The sequence below is a fragment of the Bactrocera tryoni genome, chromosome 3 (assembly GCF_016617805.1).
Source record: "Bactrocera tryoni isolate S06 chromosome 3, CSIRO_BtryS06_freeze2, whole genome shotgun sequence".
In the NCBI taxonomy this organism is placed as follows: domain Eukaryota; kingdom Metazoa; phylum Arthropoda; class Insecta; order Diptera; family Tephritidae; genus Bactrocera; species Bactrocera tryoni.
In genome coordinates, this window is record NC_052501.1 from 13,056,761 (window position 1) to 13,074,991 (window position 18,231).

General features: G+C 38.6%; 3 protein-coding genes across 3 annotated transcripts; 2 read left to right on the forward strand and 1 right to left on the reverse strand.

Annotated features, from left to right (window-relative positions):
• The first annotated feature begins 94 nt into the window (after positions 1 to 94).
• Positions 95 to 2,658, forward strand: LOC120771216 (nucleolar GTP-binding protein 1). The gene is made up of 4 exons (XM_040099118.1): positions 95 to 227; positions 417 to 691; positions 777 to 1,107; positions 1,177 to 2,658. The coding sequence occupies exons 1-4, from the start codon at positions 180 to 182 to the stop codon at positions 2,476 to 2,478; spliced, it is 1,956 nt and encodes a 651-aa protein (XP_039955052.1). The 5' UTR covers positions 95 to 179; the 3' UTR covers positions 2,479 to 2,658.
• On the reverse strand, positions 2,575 to 4,627 carry LOC120771217 (putative odorant receptor 92a). Its single transcript, XM_040099119.1, has 4 exons — positions 3,854 to 4,627; positions 3,589 to 3,790; positions 2,793 to 2,948; positions 2,575 to 2,719 (listed from the first exon to the last, which is right to left on the reverse strand). The coding sequence occupies exons 1-4, from the start codon at positions 4,600 to 4,602 to the stop codon at positions 2,672 to 2,674; spliced, it is 1,155 nt and encodes a 384-aa protein (XP_039955053.1). The 5' UTR covers positions 4,603 to 4,627; the 3' UTR covers positions 2,575 to 2,671.
• A 2,257-nt stretch (positions 4,628 to 6,884) lies between these two features.
• LOC120772323 (dynein light chain 1, axonemal) lies at positions 6,885 to 7,733 on the forward strand. The gene is made up of 3 exons (XM_040100853.1): positions 6,885 to 7,125; positions 7,189 to 7,300; positions 7,363 to 7,733. The coding sequence occupies exons 1-3, from the start codon at positions 6,974 to 6,976 to the stop codon at positions 7,663 to 7,665; spliced, it is 567 nt and encodes a 188-aa protein (XP_039956787.1). The 5' UTR covers positions 6,885 to 6,973; the 3' UTR covers positions 7,666 to 7,733.
• Positions 7,734 to 18,231: the final 10,498 nt, after the last annotated feature.

An 18,231-nucleotide genomic window follows, 5' to 3' on the forward strand; every position in this document is an offset into this window, starting at 1 on the left:
AAAAACCACCAAAATGAACATAGTTGGCAACGCGTCGCGCAACAGCTGACACCTCTGTTTTGCGGCATTGCCATTCATTCCCTTTTCATTTTGCATTGCACCGCGTGTGTTTGATACGCAACGCAATCGCATTTAAATTTAATTTTTTATTGTGGAAAGAAGTTGATTTTCACAACAAAATGAGTTTGTACAACTTCAAAAAGATTATGGTGGTTCCGCCAGCAAAGGTATGTAAAAATATCACTTTTACTTTTTATCAAAATAAAAATAAAATGAGTGTGCCTTGAACTTGTTGCGGAGCACCTCCCACATAACCTCACTCTCATTCGCTTTTGTTGTCTGTTTACAAACTATTGTGAAATTTCATATTTGCTAATATTTACGTACATTTGTTTATTTTATAACAACAATGGCAGGACTTCATCGATATTATGCTCTCAAAGACACAGCGCAAGACACCGACTGTTGTGCACAAGGGCTATAAGATTTCGCGTATTCGTGCCTTCTACACACGCAAAGTCAAGTACACGCAGCAGAATTTCCACGATCGTCTGTCACAGATTATACAGGATTTTCCGAAACTAGATGACGTACATCCATTCTACGCCGATTTGATGAATGTGCTGTACGATAAGGACCATTACAAATTGGCTTTGGGTCAGCTGAACACAGCTAGGCACTTAATTGACAAGTGAGTTTATTTTTTGTTGACATTTAGCCACGTGCAAATTATTTATTTATTTAAAGTTTAAATTTTAAACAAATCCAATTTTTAGTGTTGCCAAAGATTATGTGCGTTTGTTGAAATATGGTGATTCGCTTTATCGTTGCAAGCAACTCAAAAAAGCAGCGCTTGGTCGTATGGCTACAATTTTAAAGAAGCAAGCTTCAAATCTCACATATTTGGAGCAAGTGCGTCAACATTTATCACGTTTGCCTACCATTGATCCCTATTCACGTACCATTATCATTTGTGGTTTCCCCAATGTGGGGAAGTCATCGTTTATCAATAAAATTACACGCGCCGATGTAGAAGTGCAGCCATACGCTTTCACCACCAAGTCATTATATGTGGGACATACAGATTACAAGTATTTGCGCTGGCAGGTGAGTTAACATACTATATTAAAATCTGTTGGTTCACGTTTAACTTATTCGTTGTGCCGTGTATTTTAGGTCATCGACACACCTGGTATTTTAGATCATCCCCTGGAGGAACGTAACGTCATCGAAATGCAAGCCATTACCGCCTTGGCGCATTTGCGTTCTTGTGTGCTCTACTTCATGGATATCTCTGAACAATGCGGTCATTCAATAGAAGAACAAGTGCAATTGTTCGAGAGCATCAAGCCGCTATTCACAAACAAGCCACTGATTTTGGCGGTCAATAAAATCGATATTATTGGTCTTGAAGATCTATCAGAGGACAAACGTGAAATCATCACCAAATTGCAAGAAGATAAAAATGTGCCCGTTATGTTCACATCCACAGTCAGTGAAGAGGGTGTTATGGAAGTGAAAAGTGAAGCTTGTGAGCGTCTGCTTTCGTACCGTGTCGAGCAAAAGATGCGCACAAAGAAGGTAGATAATATACTAAATCGTCTGCATGTAGCAGAACCCAAACCGCGCGACGATAAGGTACGTGCTCCATGCATACCCGAGCAAGCGTTGGCACGTCTCGAAATGAAAGCAGAAAAAGCGGAACGTAAACGCAAACTCGAACGTGATATCGAGGAGGAAATGGGCGATGATTACACTTTGGATCTGCAAAAGAACTACACCGAAATACCCGAAGAGGAGCGCTACGATGCTATACCCGAATTTTGGGATGGTCACAATATTGCCGACTACATTGATCCCGATATCTTCTCCAAATTGGAAGAACTCGAACGCGAAGAGGGTATACGCGAAGAAGGCGGTGTATACGCTCTACCTGATATGACCATGGATGAAACACTCAAGGAGATACGCGAAATGGCGAAACAAATACGCGGCAAACGCTTCGAGCTGCGCGATGACCGTCGTCTGGCATCGAAAAAGAACAAGCCAGCAATTCCACGTCACAAGCAACCCAAGGTGCGTGATCGTTCGGTCGCTAAGCTGCGTGAAACCATGCAGAATCTGGGTGTCGACATGTCCGGCACCGAAAATGCCAACTTCACTAAATCCGTTGTGGATCTGCGACGCGGTGTGGTGGCTGTTGGCACCAAAGAGTTGAAGAAACCACTGCTGGACAAGGAATCGTCAGCGATAGTGAAGCGCACAGGTCAGCCATTGAAACGTGCGCCAGCGCGTGATACAATGGGTGTCAAGAACGTGGCGATGAAGAAGAAGGCACAACTGATGGCGAAACGTGACATTGCTAAGAAGGTGACACGACTGGGATTGAAGGGCGAAGCCGATCGCTTTATCGGCACCAAGATGCCCAAGCATTTGTACTCGGGCAAACGAGGTACGGGCAAAACGGACAGACGTTAAGCGTGTAGCAAGTGAGCGGCGGGGCTGCTGTTGGGCGGGCAAAATGTTGAAACCTTTAGCTTTTATTTTTTTTGAATTATAACAAACTCAATAATGTACTTTTACATTGTGCTATGAAACAATTTGTGTATTTAACTAATAAATATGTGAATTTGGATTGCATTTCATAACAACAACAAACTATGCTTGTCATTTATGTTGTTTTCAAAACGGTGAAAATTTGATAAGCAGTGCTCAGAACCTGCAAGTATTTTAAAAAAACGCAATTTCAGTTATTTTTATATTCTGATAAAACAAGCAAATTGTTGTTTTACCTGTTTGAGTGTGATTAGCGAAACGTCTGATATGCCAGCTACGTTCAAAGCGATTGGCCGATAAGTGCGTAACAACATAAACAAAACGAGACGCTTATAAACCGGCGAGCCATCAGTCCAATTGTGTGCGTAAACAGCGGTAAAGAGATTCGCACTCTGTCAACGGTAAAAAAAACGAACCAAGAAAACGTTAACTTTGCCTGCAATGAAGCTGTAATACCCTTCACAGGGTAGAAAAGCTCTTATTTTGATTTTGATCAGTCAGTTTGTATGGCAGCTTCATCATACGAGTATAGCGGTATAATCTGAATATTATGTTCGGAGATTTAAGCGCTGCCTTCGACAATAATCTGTGTTACAATTTCGTGAAGATTTCTAGTCAAATCAATAACTGTTCGACACAAGAATTTGATTTGGATCGGTCAGTTTGTATTGGAGCTATATGCTATAGTACTACAATCTGTACAAAATCTTCGGAGATTGTAGCGTTACCTTGGATAATAAATACTCTATGCTGAATTTCGTTAAAATATATCTTGTCAAATAAGAAAGCTTTCCTTACAAAGGCTTGGTTCGATAACGTCGGTTCCGACAAATGACAAGCTTCTTGGGGAAAAAAGGAAGTGTGTAGAATATCAGATCAAACACTGAGGATTAGTTCGCAAATATGTATATAGAAAGACGGATGGACATAGACTCCGACGTTTCCTTCTGGGTTCTAAAAACTTCCTGTCAAACTTAATATACCCTGTTCGGCGTAAAAAAAAGCTTGACAATTTGTAATCGCGGCACTTACGTTATCCATGAGTTTGTCACCATAGTAGCATGTAATGACCACTTGTTTCATTTCGTAGACGAGTAAAAGAAACACTTTCAAAGCAAAAATGAAGGAAACATCATCGAGTAGTTGATAGGCGCTAAAGCAAAGTATGAACGATGAAGAGGCTAAGCTGAAAAGTATTGACGGCGCAAAAATGCTATTCACATCCTTCGCGATTCTAAGAAAAAATACTACAAAACGTTACACAACTCTTAGTTCCACATTATCTAACGTCACTCACGTCAAAATCTTCTGATGATACTCAATGATCGCTTTCAGCGCACTTAAACTACCCTCCTCGGTCGGTTGTAGCTCTTTAATGCGCTGCGCCAACAAATCCAAGTGCAACATCAACTGCGATACCGAACTGAAGAGACACAAATCGGCGCTTAATATAATTAAGCCGGCACAAAAGCTGCAAAAACACGCGAATAACAAGTAGACGATATAAACGAACAGGGACTGCTCCAATGGCACGGGATACCAAAATAGTGTAGGCATGATATATGAGTAGACGCCGCTGGACCATAGGTCGTAGAACGATTGCACTATGGGATATGTTAAGTACACAATCACAATGTACTTGAAGAAGTTATAGAGCAGCGTCTGAACGTGCGCATAAATGCGTAGATAATTCTCCAATTTGTAGTGGCGCTCCACTTCCGCACTCGGGTACAGCGCTGCTAGTGTGCAGTGACTGTTCAGTAGCAGGCGGCGATTGTAGACGAGAAAGAGTATCTTGCCGCCGCTAACGGTGGTGTAGTTGAGCAGCCCCGCGGCGGCAGATTGCTCGGCAAAAGTGCGTCCTGGCTCCAGTATATAGCCGATCTGATGCAGAAACATTAGCGCAATGCTGACCACAATCAGTATGCGTTGATATTTGGTATGCGGCATTTCCGGTTGTTGCAACAGAATGCCCAAAAATTTGAGATACCTAACTGGGCCGGCGGTGAAGCGTGTGAAATTCGTATTGTGTTCGATGGCGTTCATGGCGCGATATTTAAAATGAGGTCGCACACGGATATTGCACTGTGTGGGGTAAAGCTCGTGTTACGGCTTTTATATTAATTTTTATGCGCGTAAAATTTATTTTCTTGACGAGTTGCTAACATCTGGTATTAACGGTAAATTGGCTTGACACATTTTTTATCCCATGCAATTTTGAACCTGTAACCGCAGAAACGCCTTTTTGCCATTTTTTAAATATCAAATCAGTTTCTTTAAAAGTTCTTGCAACAATTTGTCATATTTAATGATGTATTTGCTTCCTGGCGCTATAATCAACGCTAATGTCAAGGTCAAATTGTACAAGAAAAATGCTTTCAGAACTTGTTTTGCAGTAATAATTTATTTATGGGCAATAAAAGTGTTATTTTGTGTTGTGTTAATCTTTTTTCTTCTTTATTAGCGTAGACACCACTTAGGGGGTTAGAGCCGAGTTAACAAAAGGGCACCAACCATTTTTTCTTTTCGCTGTTCGGCGCCAATTTAAGATTCCAAGTGTAGCCAGGTCCTCTCCACCTGGTCTTTTCAACGGAGTGGAGGTCTCCTTCTTCTGCTTCCCTTGGCGGGTACTGCGTCGAATACTCTTAGAGCTGGAGTGTTTTCATCCATTCCATCGACTGTGGAATTCACCAATATGCAAAAGACCATAAATCTTCCGCAGAACTTTTCTCTTGAAAACTCGTAACGCCGGCCATTAGATGTTGTTATCATCCATGCCTCTGCACCACATAGCAGGACGGGTATGATAAGTGACTTGTAGAATTTGGTCTTTATACGTCGAGAGAGGCCTTTACCTGTTGGCAAGAGTTATTTTGTGATGGATTTCGAGGCTGACGTTATTGTTGGTGTGAATAATGGTTCCAAGATAGACGAAACTATCTACGACTTCGAAGTTATGACTGTCAACTGAGACATGGGAGCCAAGTCGGGAGCCAACGACTGTTTGTTTGATGACAGCAGATATTTAATCTTGCCCTCGTTTACCACCAGACCTATTTGCTTCGCTTCCTTATCCATTCTGGATAACTAACAGAACTAACGGCGCCGTTGTTGGGGCCAATGATATCGAGCAGTTGCTAGCTCTTATAGAAGACAGTACCTGTACCTTCCCTATGTAGTTCTGCAGCTCGAATTATTTGCTCAAGCAGTAGATTGAAGAGATCGCACGATAGGGAGTCGCCTTCTCTCAAACCTCGTGTGGTATCGAGCGTCTCGAAGAGGTCCTTCCCGATCTTGATGAACTTTTGGTATTGCTTAACGTCAGTTTACACAGACATAGCGACATAGCGGCAGCTCCTTTTCGTGCTGTCAAAAGCAGCTTTGAAATTGACGAAGAGGTAATGTGTATCGATTCTCTTTTCATGGTCGATTGTAGATCTTCCAGGCCTAAAGCCACATTGATAAGGTTCAATGAGTTTGTTGACGGTGGGCTTTAGTTTTTCATACAATACGCTCGATAGAACCTTATATGCCATGCTGAGCAGGCGAGCAGGCTTTTCCCACGGTAGTCGGCGCAGATTGTGGGGTCCGCCTTTTTGTGGATTGGGCAGAGCACACTTAAATTCCAATCGTCAGGTATGCGAAGATAGAATATCCTTCACAAATAAAGAAGTTTTCATATAAGAACTTGACTTTAAACTTAATATTCTCTGGTCAGGGATAAAAAACATTTCTTAAACATTTCTGTGGAAAGTAGGTGTTTAGTCAGTCCGTAGGTCCGACTGAATTAAGGGGTTTCCTCGCTGGTAAGTTCATGAAAAGTAGTGTTTCGATCGTAAGTCGATCCGAGAGATGTTAGATTAAAAGGTTTATGGGAATTTACCAGATCAAATTTAAATAAGACTGTACTTTCGCTCATCTAAACTTGTTTACATTCCTAGATCCGTGAATAATATTACTTCTACGGTGAAAGTCTAGTCAAAAATTTGATGCAAGAGGAAGATTGCTTAGAAAAGGTGAAATTTTGGAAATATTGCTCCCAATTCTTCCCACTTTATCAACACAAATGCATACAATTACGAGGACCAAGACTGCTGAGTTTAGCAGTGAAGTTATTTTATGTCAATATGAAATATTTCAGGTACAGTTATGGTCAATACTGGTGGAGTAACAGTAACAGTACTCGAGCGGCTATATGTTCATATCATATCCCTTTCAAAACGAGACTTAATCCAACTATTTTACCACGAGCGGAAATATTTTTCCACGTGAACTTCACCTCCTTTTGCTTAGCAAGTCGCTGTAGTCATAACAACCCAAATGTTTGATTAATTAACAACACTACTAGAAAAATATTTTTTCCAATTAATGCCACACTTTATGCAAGTTTTTGAGCACTAAATTTCAATTTAAAACAATGTCAAAAGCCACAACAATCAAGGAAGCACTGAAACGTTGGGAAGAACGTGAACAACAAAGCGCCGTCGAGTCCAAAGTGATCGAGTTGCAATTTCAGTGGCCGCCAATCGAGAAAATGGACAACACGCTCAGCAACTTGGTTAATTGTGAGTAAGTGTGGTAGCTTGTAATCTATTACAAATTATATAAAATAACTTACTAACCACTTAATAGACGGCTGAGTCTCTCTACTAATATGATCGAGAAGATTTTCGGCTTGAATGGCATGAAAAACTTGCGTGTGCTCTCTTTATCGCGAAATTATATTAAAAATGTTTCAGGATTGGTACGTTTTGCTTGCAAAATAAATATTAAAAACTCGCTGATTGTTTGTGCATTTCTTCACAGGAAGCCGTCGCCGACACACTCATCGAGCTGTGGCTGAGTTATAATTTAATTGAAAAGCTGAAGGGCCTCTCTGCATTGAAAGCTTTAAAAATTCTTTATATTAGCAATAATTTGATCAAAGATTGGAGTGAGTTTACACGGCTGCAAGAGCTCGAAGCGCTGGAAGATCTGGTGGTGGTAGGAAACCCATTATCCGAAGGCATGGATGAGGCAACATGGCGCGCTGAGTGTATCAAACGTTTGCCCACAATACGGAAGTTGGATGGCGAACCGGTGGTCTTGAATGAAGAACCAGTTTTATAAATGTCGTGAAGTAATTTAGTAATATAAGTTTTTAGGGTTAGCATGATAGTTTTTGAAAATGAATAACAACAAAGATTCAGCAAAATTTTTGTTGAATTTAGGATATACTGACTTTAAAAATTCTATTTGCATATGAATGTGGACTATCCAATCAAGATTTTTAGTAAGTGTAGTCTTTTCGAACGCCTATCACCAGCTGAATACACCTACGACTACCATAGAACATTATTGCCTTTACTACGGTTTCATAGAGTCAAAATACTACCTTTGGTGAGTGTCCACACAATTTCCGTAAGACGTAAGCCCCGAAAGAGAAGAGCGGCATGTTTGGGATCTTATATTTCTTAACAAATAAAACCATTTCAGTTTTACTTCGGTTGAGGGCTAGGCCGCCTCTATTCGCCCAGTTGGATATCACGATGAGGTACTCTCGGTTTGGTCGTAGACGATATTTAGGAATTTTCCTTTAACTATAAGGAACAACATCATCACCGTAGGTGATATTGATATCATTGGCCTCAACATCCGCGCCGTTAGTTCTGCTTTCTCCAGAATGGATAAGGAAGCGAAGCAGATGGGTCGTCGTCGCATTCGCGACTTGGCTACCACGGTACTGCGGGCAGTCCTAACTTTGAAGTCGCTGATAATTTCAACTATCTTGGAACCAGTATCAGCACCAACAACAATGTCAGCCACGAAATGCAATGCAGAATAACTCTTGCCAACGGGTGTTACTTCGGAATAAGTAGGCAATTGAGAAGTAAAGTCCTCTCTCGACGAACAAAAACCAAACTCTATAAGTCACCCATTATTCCCGTCCTGCTATATGGTGCAGAAGCATGGACGATGACAACATCTGATGAGTCGACGTTACGACTTTTCGAGAGAAAGGTTCTGTGGAAGATTTATGGTCCTTTACGCATTGGCCATGGCGAATACCGCATTCGGTCATCTGGTTTCGCTTGGAATCTAATAGGCGCCACATAGGGAAAAGGAGAAACGACTAGCGCGCTGTTGTTAACTCGGATATAACCGCGTAAGCGGTGTATACGCCAGTCAAGAAAAAGAAGACACGAGGCACGCGGGATCAGTCAAAAAAGGCTATTGAAAAATGTACCTTTACTTGGATCATCCTTCTTCTTTATCTTTATATTGACATATGTATATATCATCCGAGCAAATATGACTCGTAGAAATCGAATTTCCAATGAAATCACGGCTACATAATCATTGAAAATGTTGCCGAGGTGTTTTGGATAGTCTAATTTCTAACAAACGCAAGAATTTGAGCGAGAGAAGGCATTCAGTAAAGGTCATTAAGCCATAGAAAATTTGATTTGCAGAAAATTCATAGATTTTTCACCACGATAATGGCCCGTCACATTCTAGCTTGATTGTGACTCATAATGGTCATCACTCAGCTACCGTATTCACCAGATTTGGCAACCCTGGGACGTTTTTGATTTCGAAACAGAAAAATACGGTTCGGTGAACCCGCCAAAAGTATATTGAAGCCATTAAAAGTCATTCACTGGCAGTACTCATCCTAGCCGAGGCTTTTAAAAAGTTATGAAAAAGTGGATAAAGCATTGGTATACCTGTATTTTCTAAAAAGGAGCTTATTTAGAAGGCGATAATAAAGATTTGTATAAAAATACTTGAAAATCATTTTTTAATGTCAGTTCGGGTCAAATTTGATCAAATGGTATGCGTATATGAGAAGAAAGATCACATCCAAGTACGACCAGCTGATAGCAAATAAAAGTACTAAAAATGAATTGCGAAACTAATCAAGCTCGCAAAAGCTCTCATTATCCAGCCATTATGACGCTAAATGAAAAATGCAAAATGCAATATTATTGCGAATTTTATGGAGGATGCAATATTATGGAGTCACTCGAAAATTCATCACAGTGAAATGACCAACAATTCGAGTAACAATCGTCAATGTAGAAGGGCAAATGAAAACTGAAAATAGTATTTGCAATTTTGTGCATATTGGACTATGCAAACTGCATGAAATGTAAAATTCAACCACAAAAGAGCAGATTGCAAAAAGCAAAGTGAATGAGAAAAAAGAAATGTGTGCGTGATTGTGGTCATTTTAAATGACATTAATTGTTGGTTTAGAATACTGCAGTTTTTGTTGTGAATTTGATGTGCATGGTTTTTTTTTAGTTATTTGGTCTTGTTGTTGTTGCTGTAGAAACATCAGTGATGACAGACAGCGCATTGCCAATGAAGTTAAGGACACACTCACACAAACATATGTATAATATTAACTGTAAAAAAAGCGAATGCATTATGAGTGTTGACTGGGATTTGTTGGTGAAAGCTGGTAATTTGAAAAGAAAAAGGGATGTTGCCAGTGCGATTATCTGCGTGCGCTTTATAACTGCTGAACTCAAAGGCGCACCCACACATGCACATATAAATACAACCACAAATTGCATTTATAAGTTGCAATGCAAACCAAAGTCTTGCCGGTTGCTAAGCTGTCACAAGAGTAAAGTACCTTTGGACCATTTTAATGATGTGAAAATGCCATGGAACCAGTTGCCTGCATTTGTTTTTGTTTTTTGTGCGTTTTATCGGTGTAAAATGAAGACTTTGCGTGTATTAATTCGCAAGTTCTTTGCAATCTAAACTACCTTGATTATTTCCTTGTTTATTTATTAAGTTGTGGCAAAAGCTGATAAGTTCGACTTTGTATCTGTATTTGTTTGCTCAGCTGTTTGTGTTATTGGCAACGTAATTTACTAGCGAATTTATCAAATAAACAATTATGACGAGCAAAATCAACAGCAACATAAATAATTAAATGCCTCGTATTGCTCGAAAACATTGAAAACAAGCGTAAATTGCAATACCCAGCAGGAAATTGAACGGCTTGGGGGTACGAGGAGCTGTTTCTGTGATTAATTCTGAACTATGCGTTGTTTTAGCCCCCACTGTATAGTTCATGCGACTAGGACAGCGTATAATCTAAAATTAAACTGAAACATATAAAAACGAGCTAAATTTGAGTGTAACCTAACTTTTTTTTTACATGCACAATGTGCAATGCTCAAAAACAAAGAAATAATCTCAGGTATTGACAAAATTTTATTGGAAGAAACGATCGGAAATCAGTATATTAGCGATATGAGGTACAGACTTTGAACCTTTCGTTCATATTCAGCGCTAAAATACCTTTACATATACACGATATTAAACGGTTTAAAGTTGGGTGGAAAGTCCGGAATCCTTATTTTGGGGTTGCCGATTACTTTAAAATGTCCGAGTCGATTCGAGGCATGGACGATGACAACATCTAATGAGTAGGCCTTACGAGTATTCGAGAGAAAGGTTCTGCGGAAGATATATGGTCCATTTGCAACGGTGAATACCGCAGTCGATGGAAGGATGTAGTGAAGTAAGAAACAGCGGCTATGCTGGCTAGGTCATGTCGTCCGAATGGGTCAAAACACTCCAGATTTGAGAATATTCGATGCAGTACCCGCCAAGGCCTGTAGAGGAAGACCTCCACTCCATGGAAGAGATCAGGTGGAGAAGGACCTGGCTTCGCTTGGAATCTCCGATTGCCGTCTAGAACGACTGGCGCGCTGTTGTAAACTCGGCTATGGCCCGGTAGCGGTGTCTACGTCACTAAAGAAGAAGAAAATACTCGATAACCTGCTTTTACGCATTTTTTAAAGATAGTTCACACTCTGTTTGACATATTGGGCATCTGTTAGACTAACGAGAATCATTATATATGTATATTATATGGAAGCTGTGCTAATTTGACCGATTTCACACATTTTCGGCATTAATAATGTGGTTGTATTTCGGCTTAGACACCAAATTTGGCTAAAATTGGTTGAGTAGTTCTTGAGACTTAGGATTTCACCTAAATAAGGGCGGTGCCGCGCTTTTGCGCTTTGATATAGGGTCTATTATACCCTCACCTTTAACTCATGTGGTCACAAAGGTCCATCACTCTGAACAATTCCAGGAGCTTGCTTGGCTCGATGAAGGTGATGTGATCCCTGTCCATGTAGATGGATCCAAGGCTTTGAGCCTACTTCTACAAACTGCTGGGTAATCTAGAAACAAGTGTACTGTAGTTTACGGTTCCAAGCCGCAAAACTCGGCAATTTGCAAAAGAGGCTATGGCCATGTTAGACAAATGTTTCTTGAGCCTGGAGTGCCCAGTATAGAGTGCGACAAGGAGACGGAATTTGTCTCGGGGGAGGTTGATCATGCCTCTAAACCTTGTTGGTTGGTTGTTGTTGATACAGCTTGTACGGATGGATGGACAGACAATGAACCAAATTCAAAATGTCTTGCCATATTTGTATATTAGTTTTAAGTGTTAAAAACAACCGTTAGCTGAGCAAAAATATTATTACAGAGCATAGAGTGACACGTTGTAGAGTGACACGTGTATGAAAAGAAAATCGTAAATTCCAGAAATTTCCAACTCTGCTGCTCAATTTCCAGCTGGGCCATAAAGTTGTCATACTATTTTGTATTCATGGCGCCTCTTCATAGATACAACAGTACACTATATTAACAGAGTGCGAATATTTCAATTAATTCTCGCACAAATTGAATTGGTTGCCATTGGGCAAATGGTAAGTTTACTCGTCTATTTTGCAATTAATTTTAGACTTTACATCAAATGCATTGAATTTCGTGCACACAGCCAGAGAGACAAACTGATAGACGACATTATATGTTTGTGCGGTTGTTTGTTTTCCATGTTTACTACTAATTTACATGTACTTGCATTATCTGTTGCCCAAATAACTGCAAAGTAGTCGTGTATTTATAATAATTCGTTGTAATTTGTTATATACGGTAAATATGGTAAATGTGGACTGGTCATAAATATGTGCAGAAAAGTATAATTTAAAATTTCACTAAAGAAAAATGTAAAGTTGGTTGCTGAGCATAATTTTTTTATTAAATATTTTTTAAAAAAAATTTTTATTATAATTTTTATTATACATTTTATTTTATTTTTAATTTTTGGTTTTACAACTGAATTAAAATTCTTAATAACTGTCAAAAGAATACTTCAAATATGAATATTTATTTTTATACCGTTATTAAGTTTGCATGTTGATTAAAATATTCCAAGAATAACCGCACCTTTACCACATTATTTATATTCACCTTATGTTCTGCCATTGCCACATTACCATCACACTTGGCTTTCTGCACGAAATCTGATAGCATGTTTGCTTAGTTCATTTAACCGTTATTGTAACCAGCAGAGTAAATTGACTGACAAACTAATTTAATACATTTCATCTTCAGTTTTAAGTTGCTGCTCTTCTCATCGCCGTTATATTCGGTTATATTCGTGTGTGCGTATATATGTATGTGTGTGTAAGTAAATATAATATTTCATTTAATTAAATATTATTTGATTTATTTGTGCGAAAAGCAGCGGAAATGAAAATCAGTTTAATTAATTTCATATATTAAAATGAAAAATAAGAATAATATTTAAAATTAATAAATTATTGACTCAGTAAATATTTCATAATGTATTGACAGAGGATTTATTTGCCTGTAGAGTCTTTGTGCCGCACTATTTATTTAACATTTAAATGAAATAATTTTGTCTCATTATTAATTTGACTTCTTGTTGATTGCTTGGTCATTATTCAAAATTAATGTGAAGCCTAGAAAGCGCTTTGGAAACTCAAGCTTATTATTAATAAGTACATTCGTGTCCATGAGGTGTTTCTGAGGGCCACACTTAATTACTATCTATTGATATTGGCAGATAATTAATGTGATATCTCAATATACTTGTGGATTATTTGGTGTAGTTAATTAATGTTTGTGTACGGAATTTTTAATCTAAATTGAAGATAAGGCGTATGGTTAGGTGTAAAATACTTCATTTTGACCTTTGTAATAAGCTAGATTCTCTAATATATCACATTGCAATGGTTAAGCTTTGATCTGATTTTACTAATCTTCTTCTTTATTGGCGTAGGCCACACTTATGTGGTTATAGCCGAACTAATACTTGGTTTAAATCGTGAGAGTAACATACATATAACAGATCAATTGAAAAGTATTCGGCTTGTCACATAGATGGCGCTACTAGAATTAAATCCAAATGAGTTTCAGTTAGCCCTATCCTTCAAATGGCGCGTGTGTAAATTTGACTGTTGTCGGATCAATAGTTAGTGGGTGCTAAGCGAGCTCACTTTTCAAAAACCTTGACGAGTTGATGATTCGGAGCAATGTTTGGATGTGTTCAAGCATAAGAAACCAGAGTTTTTGGACAATATGTGACAGTGCATGGTATATGGCTTCATCATTTCACTCCGAAGTTCCAATAGAGAAGAGGGTTTCTACGACAGTGACATTGTGAAATTAGCTTTAGATTACTAACAAGTCATCAAACAATGTACCGTTTGGTGCTAAATATATACATATTATAACGGGTGATTCAAGCAGAGGTATTTTTTTCAATAGCCTTTTTTACAAGATCAAGCAAGAACTGAAGACGCACGACCTTCCCAAGAGGCATCGCTTTGTTCTATGAGCTCTTGAAAAGTTCCAAGATGATTCGACGTTTTCGAGCTAAATTTTGTTCAGTGATGAGTCCTATTTCTAGCTTAATGGGTGTGTAAAGAAGTAAAATTGCCGCATTTGAAACGAAGAACAACCTAAAGATATTCATGAGCTGTCATTTCATCCAGAAAAATAACGATTTGGTGTGGCTTGTCGGCCTATATAATCATCGGTCTATAATTCTTCAAAGATGATGCCGGTGAGAACGTACCCGTCAATGGTGACCGATATCGCGCCATAATAACCAATTATTTGGTGCCTGAAATTGAATTTATTGAGAGAACACTTCGGTGAGCGGATAATATCACGATTTGGATCGGCCAATTGGCCACCAAGATCGTGTGGTATCACACCGTTGGACTTTGAAGACAATCCCACATCGATCCAGTCACCAAAAGTAAGACTCAATGAATGAACCATCTGAGACGAAGCCGCGGCCAACATTTGAAAGAGATAATCTTCAAGAAATAAAAAGAATGTTCTTTCGAATGATAATAAATATTCCCATTTATTTTGAAGCTTCTGTATTTTTTCTTTAAATTTTTTTAAATTGTATTTCTACTTAAAAAAATAGGGAACCTCGAAACGAATTACTCTTAAAGATAGATACTGCTTATTTATCCATATCCTGACTATTGTTTTACAGATCACAACTCTTAAGCGAGAAAAAAGCTTTTCGTAGCCTCATACTTATTCAATGTAAATCTGTTGTTTTTACATATGTACAAATATTGTATTACACCACAAAAATGATTATTTGCAAATTTTGAAAAGCATTTGAATGACTGCCATTCTAATTAACCAAATTAAGCTAAAAACTTGTAAGCCTTTGCACTTTAAAAGTCACTCATAATGCTAAATAGCAAGTGTGAGCAAAAGTAAATAAATTCACTTATACGCACACGCACACGCGCACAAATATACATATTTATGGGCACAAATGCTAAACTATACATATGTACACATGCATAAGATATATTATCTCTTGCCTAACACAATGTTCACACTGAAAAATCAATTATCCGCTTAACAGCAAATAAATTTGAAATTTCATAAGCTGCAATAAAAGCAAACACACGCCCGACCACAAAACGAAAGAAACGGCAAGCGGGTAACAATAAGGATTACAATGCAATATGCAGATTTTATATGAAAAGTTTGCACAAACTTTTAAAACATTGCGGAATGTCTAAATCAGATTGGCCGTAAACGCCACATGGGACTCACATGGAACTGCCAAAGCCAGCGAGTATGTGGAATATTTCCGGTACATTTATAATAACAAAATATTTGTGTAGATATAAAAACAAAAATCACAAAATAAAAAAAGAAAAGAACAAAATAATTTGAATTTTGAGGCAACTTAAATATTTTAACGGAGAATTGGCTGCACATATGACTGCCGCTGTAAGTAAGGGCGTACGAAGCTGTGTGCGCACACATATGCATTGCAACTTTGACACCTAAATCCCAATCTCAATATTAGTTAAGCCACACTTGGGCACTTGTGCACTTGAGCACATATTGAATGAATGAAGCAGCACACTCGAGTGAGAAGTGTAAAAATTCATAATTTTAATTTAAAAAGTTTTACATGAACTTTTCAAATCGTTCAGTTGCACACACCAATATGTATATATATATATGTATGTATGTAGATGTATGAATGTGAAAAAATCTAATCATATATGTGTGTATGTAACGCCAATGTACCTGCGTTACCGCACAAGTCGGAACTTTTCGCTTTGATCCTACTCAACCGCTGCACACACGCACACACATACACATATTGGTGCTTCGGAACTTTCCCCACAAGCGCTGGCTTTGTCGACCACCAAGAGCGAGGGCCCAAACTTTACGTCGTCATTCACACACACACAACCAACAGCGGCCAGGAACGCCGCAAATCCTCAATCCGGCTGTTTTGGTTCGGTTAACTCGATTATCACGTGACTTTAGCTGCAGTAAAACAAAGCGCTAGCTAGTTTGAGCTGGTTTGCCGACCATCGGTGTAAATTCGCCAAAATGTCTTGTCTATCCTTTCGGGCGCACATTTTGCTTGCACTATGCATTCATTATTTCACGTTCACACAGGGTTGCTCAAACCAGCTAATTTTGTTTGTTGGCTTTAGTGTGCTGTAATACCGAGTTTCCTTCAGTTCGCAGGTGATAGTAGTTGGCGGTGGGTGGCAGTAGCCGGCACCTTTGGTCTTTCGCGTTAATTTCAAATTGAATTTTCAAATACTTTCAGTCTGTTAGGCGCAGGAGTAACTGCATAATGGCGGCAAATTAGGCAAATTTCAACGTAACAATGTGTGTGTTGGGTGGTTGGGAGGCGGCAAAATAATACAGCTAATTTAAATTGAAATAAATTGCAGTCAGAGGGTAAAAGAAAATTACGAAAAACTTTTTCAATGCAATCAAAGAGTATGCTGGAAGCGCCAGCGTAGGGTTAAAAGCACGAAAGAGAATTTTATTATTTTCCATGCAAACAAAGTTGGTCTGCAATTCAATTATCATATTCTTTGAATGCTTTGATTAGCGTGGATTTTTTGTGGACTTCTCCTGTAAAATTTAAGGGGAAGACCTTGAATTTAATCGGCATAAGGAGCCGACCACAATCAGGTGTAATTGTTAATATTAATTGCTTTGCATTGAGATAAAAACTTGTGGAATTAATATTAATGAGCCACAAAAATTAAAAAAAAAAATCCATTTTTTTAGAACAAAAATATGGTACGTATAGGGGTTTTCAATAGGGCACACAAAAGTAGACTGATAGGGACAACAAACAACGCATTATTTTTCCCACTTTTTTGACATTTCCCTTCAGTAAGGTTTGTTATTTTATCATGGAAAGATATACGATCCAACAACGAGTCGAAATTATTAAAATTTACTACCAAAATTTGGAGTCAGTGGCCTCAACTTTAAGAGTTGGTTTTTCAATAAGAGCGTTGCAAAAGTTTTTTTTAAATAAAACAAAAAGGTTTGGGATATCAATGAAATTTTTTATTCCTGTGAAAGCATATTCGTACGTACACAACGAGTCACTATTGCATCCCGAAAAAATTATGGTTTGGTTTATGTTTATAGTCCGTCGACGTCATTGGGTTGTACTTCTTCCGAGATGATCAAGATGGGCACGTTATTGTGAATGGGAATCGCTACCGCTCAATGATAACCGAATATTTTTGGCTCGAATTGAAAGACATGGACTTGGACAATATGTGGTTCCAACAGGACGGCGCCACAAGACACACAGCTAATGTCACAATCGATTTAAAAGAAAACCAAGTTGAGTGAACGTATTAATTCACGAAATGGCCCAGTCAATTGGCCGCCTCGGTGGTGCGATTTGACGCCGTTAGACTATTTCCTGGGGGGCTACGTCAAGTCTATGGTTTATGAGTTTCATACGAATATCGAACGTGAAATTGCAGCAGTATCGGCCGATTCATGCTTGAAAACCGTCGATAATTGCGTTCAGCAAGCGTGCCCGTAGTGGTCAAAAGAAATCGAGTTCCATTCCAATTGATATCGAATGTACTTTCACAGGTATAAAGTATTTGATGATACTCCAAACCGTTTTTGTTTTATTTAAGAAAAATTTTGTGGCACTCTTATTGAAAACCCCTTTATAAATAATTGGATGAGATGATCGAATAAATTATATTAGGTTTATAACTACAAGTATATCGTGGTGTATGTCAAGAGTTGCCGTAGCTTGATTAATATTCCAATTTTTGAATATTCCGAACATACGTTAAGGGGCTACTGTCCTTGTGCCTTTTTTTCGGTATACATATGCCATTTCCCAGAAATTGTTTGCATGATTTAAAAGTCGTTATTTTGACTTAGAAGACGAAGAATGTCCCAGTGGATCGCTACAAAAAGAATCCGATGAAGGATCCATCACGATAACCCCAAAAATCATATGTGAAACCTAGCGGGCCTGCCGAAATAACAGAAGAATATTGA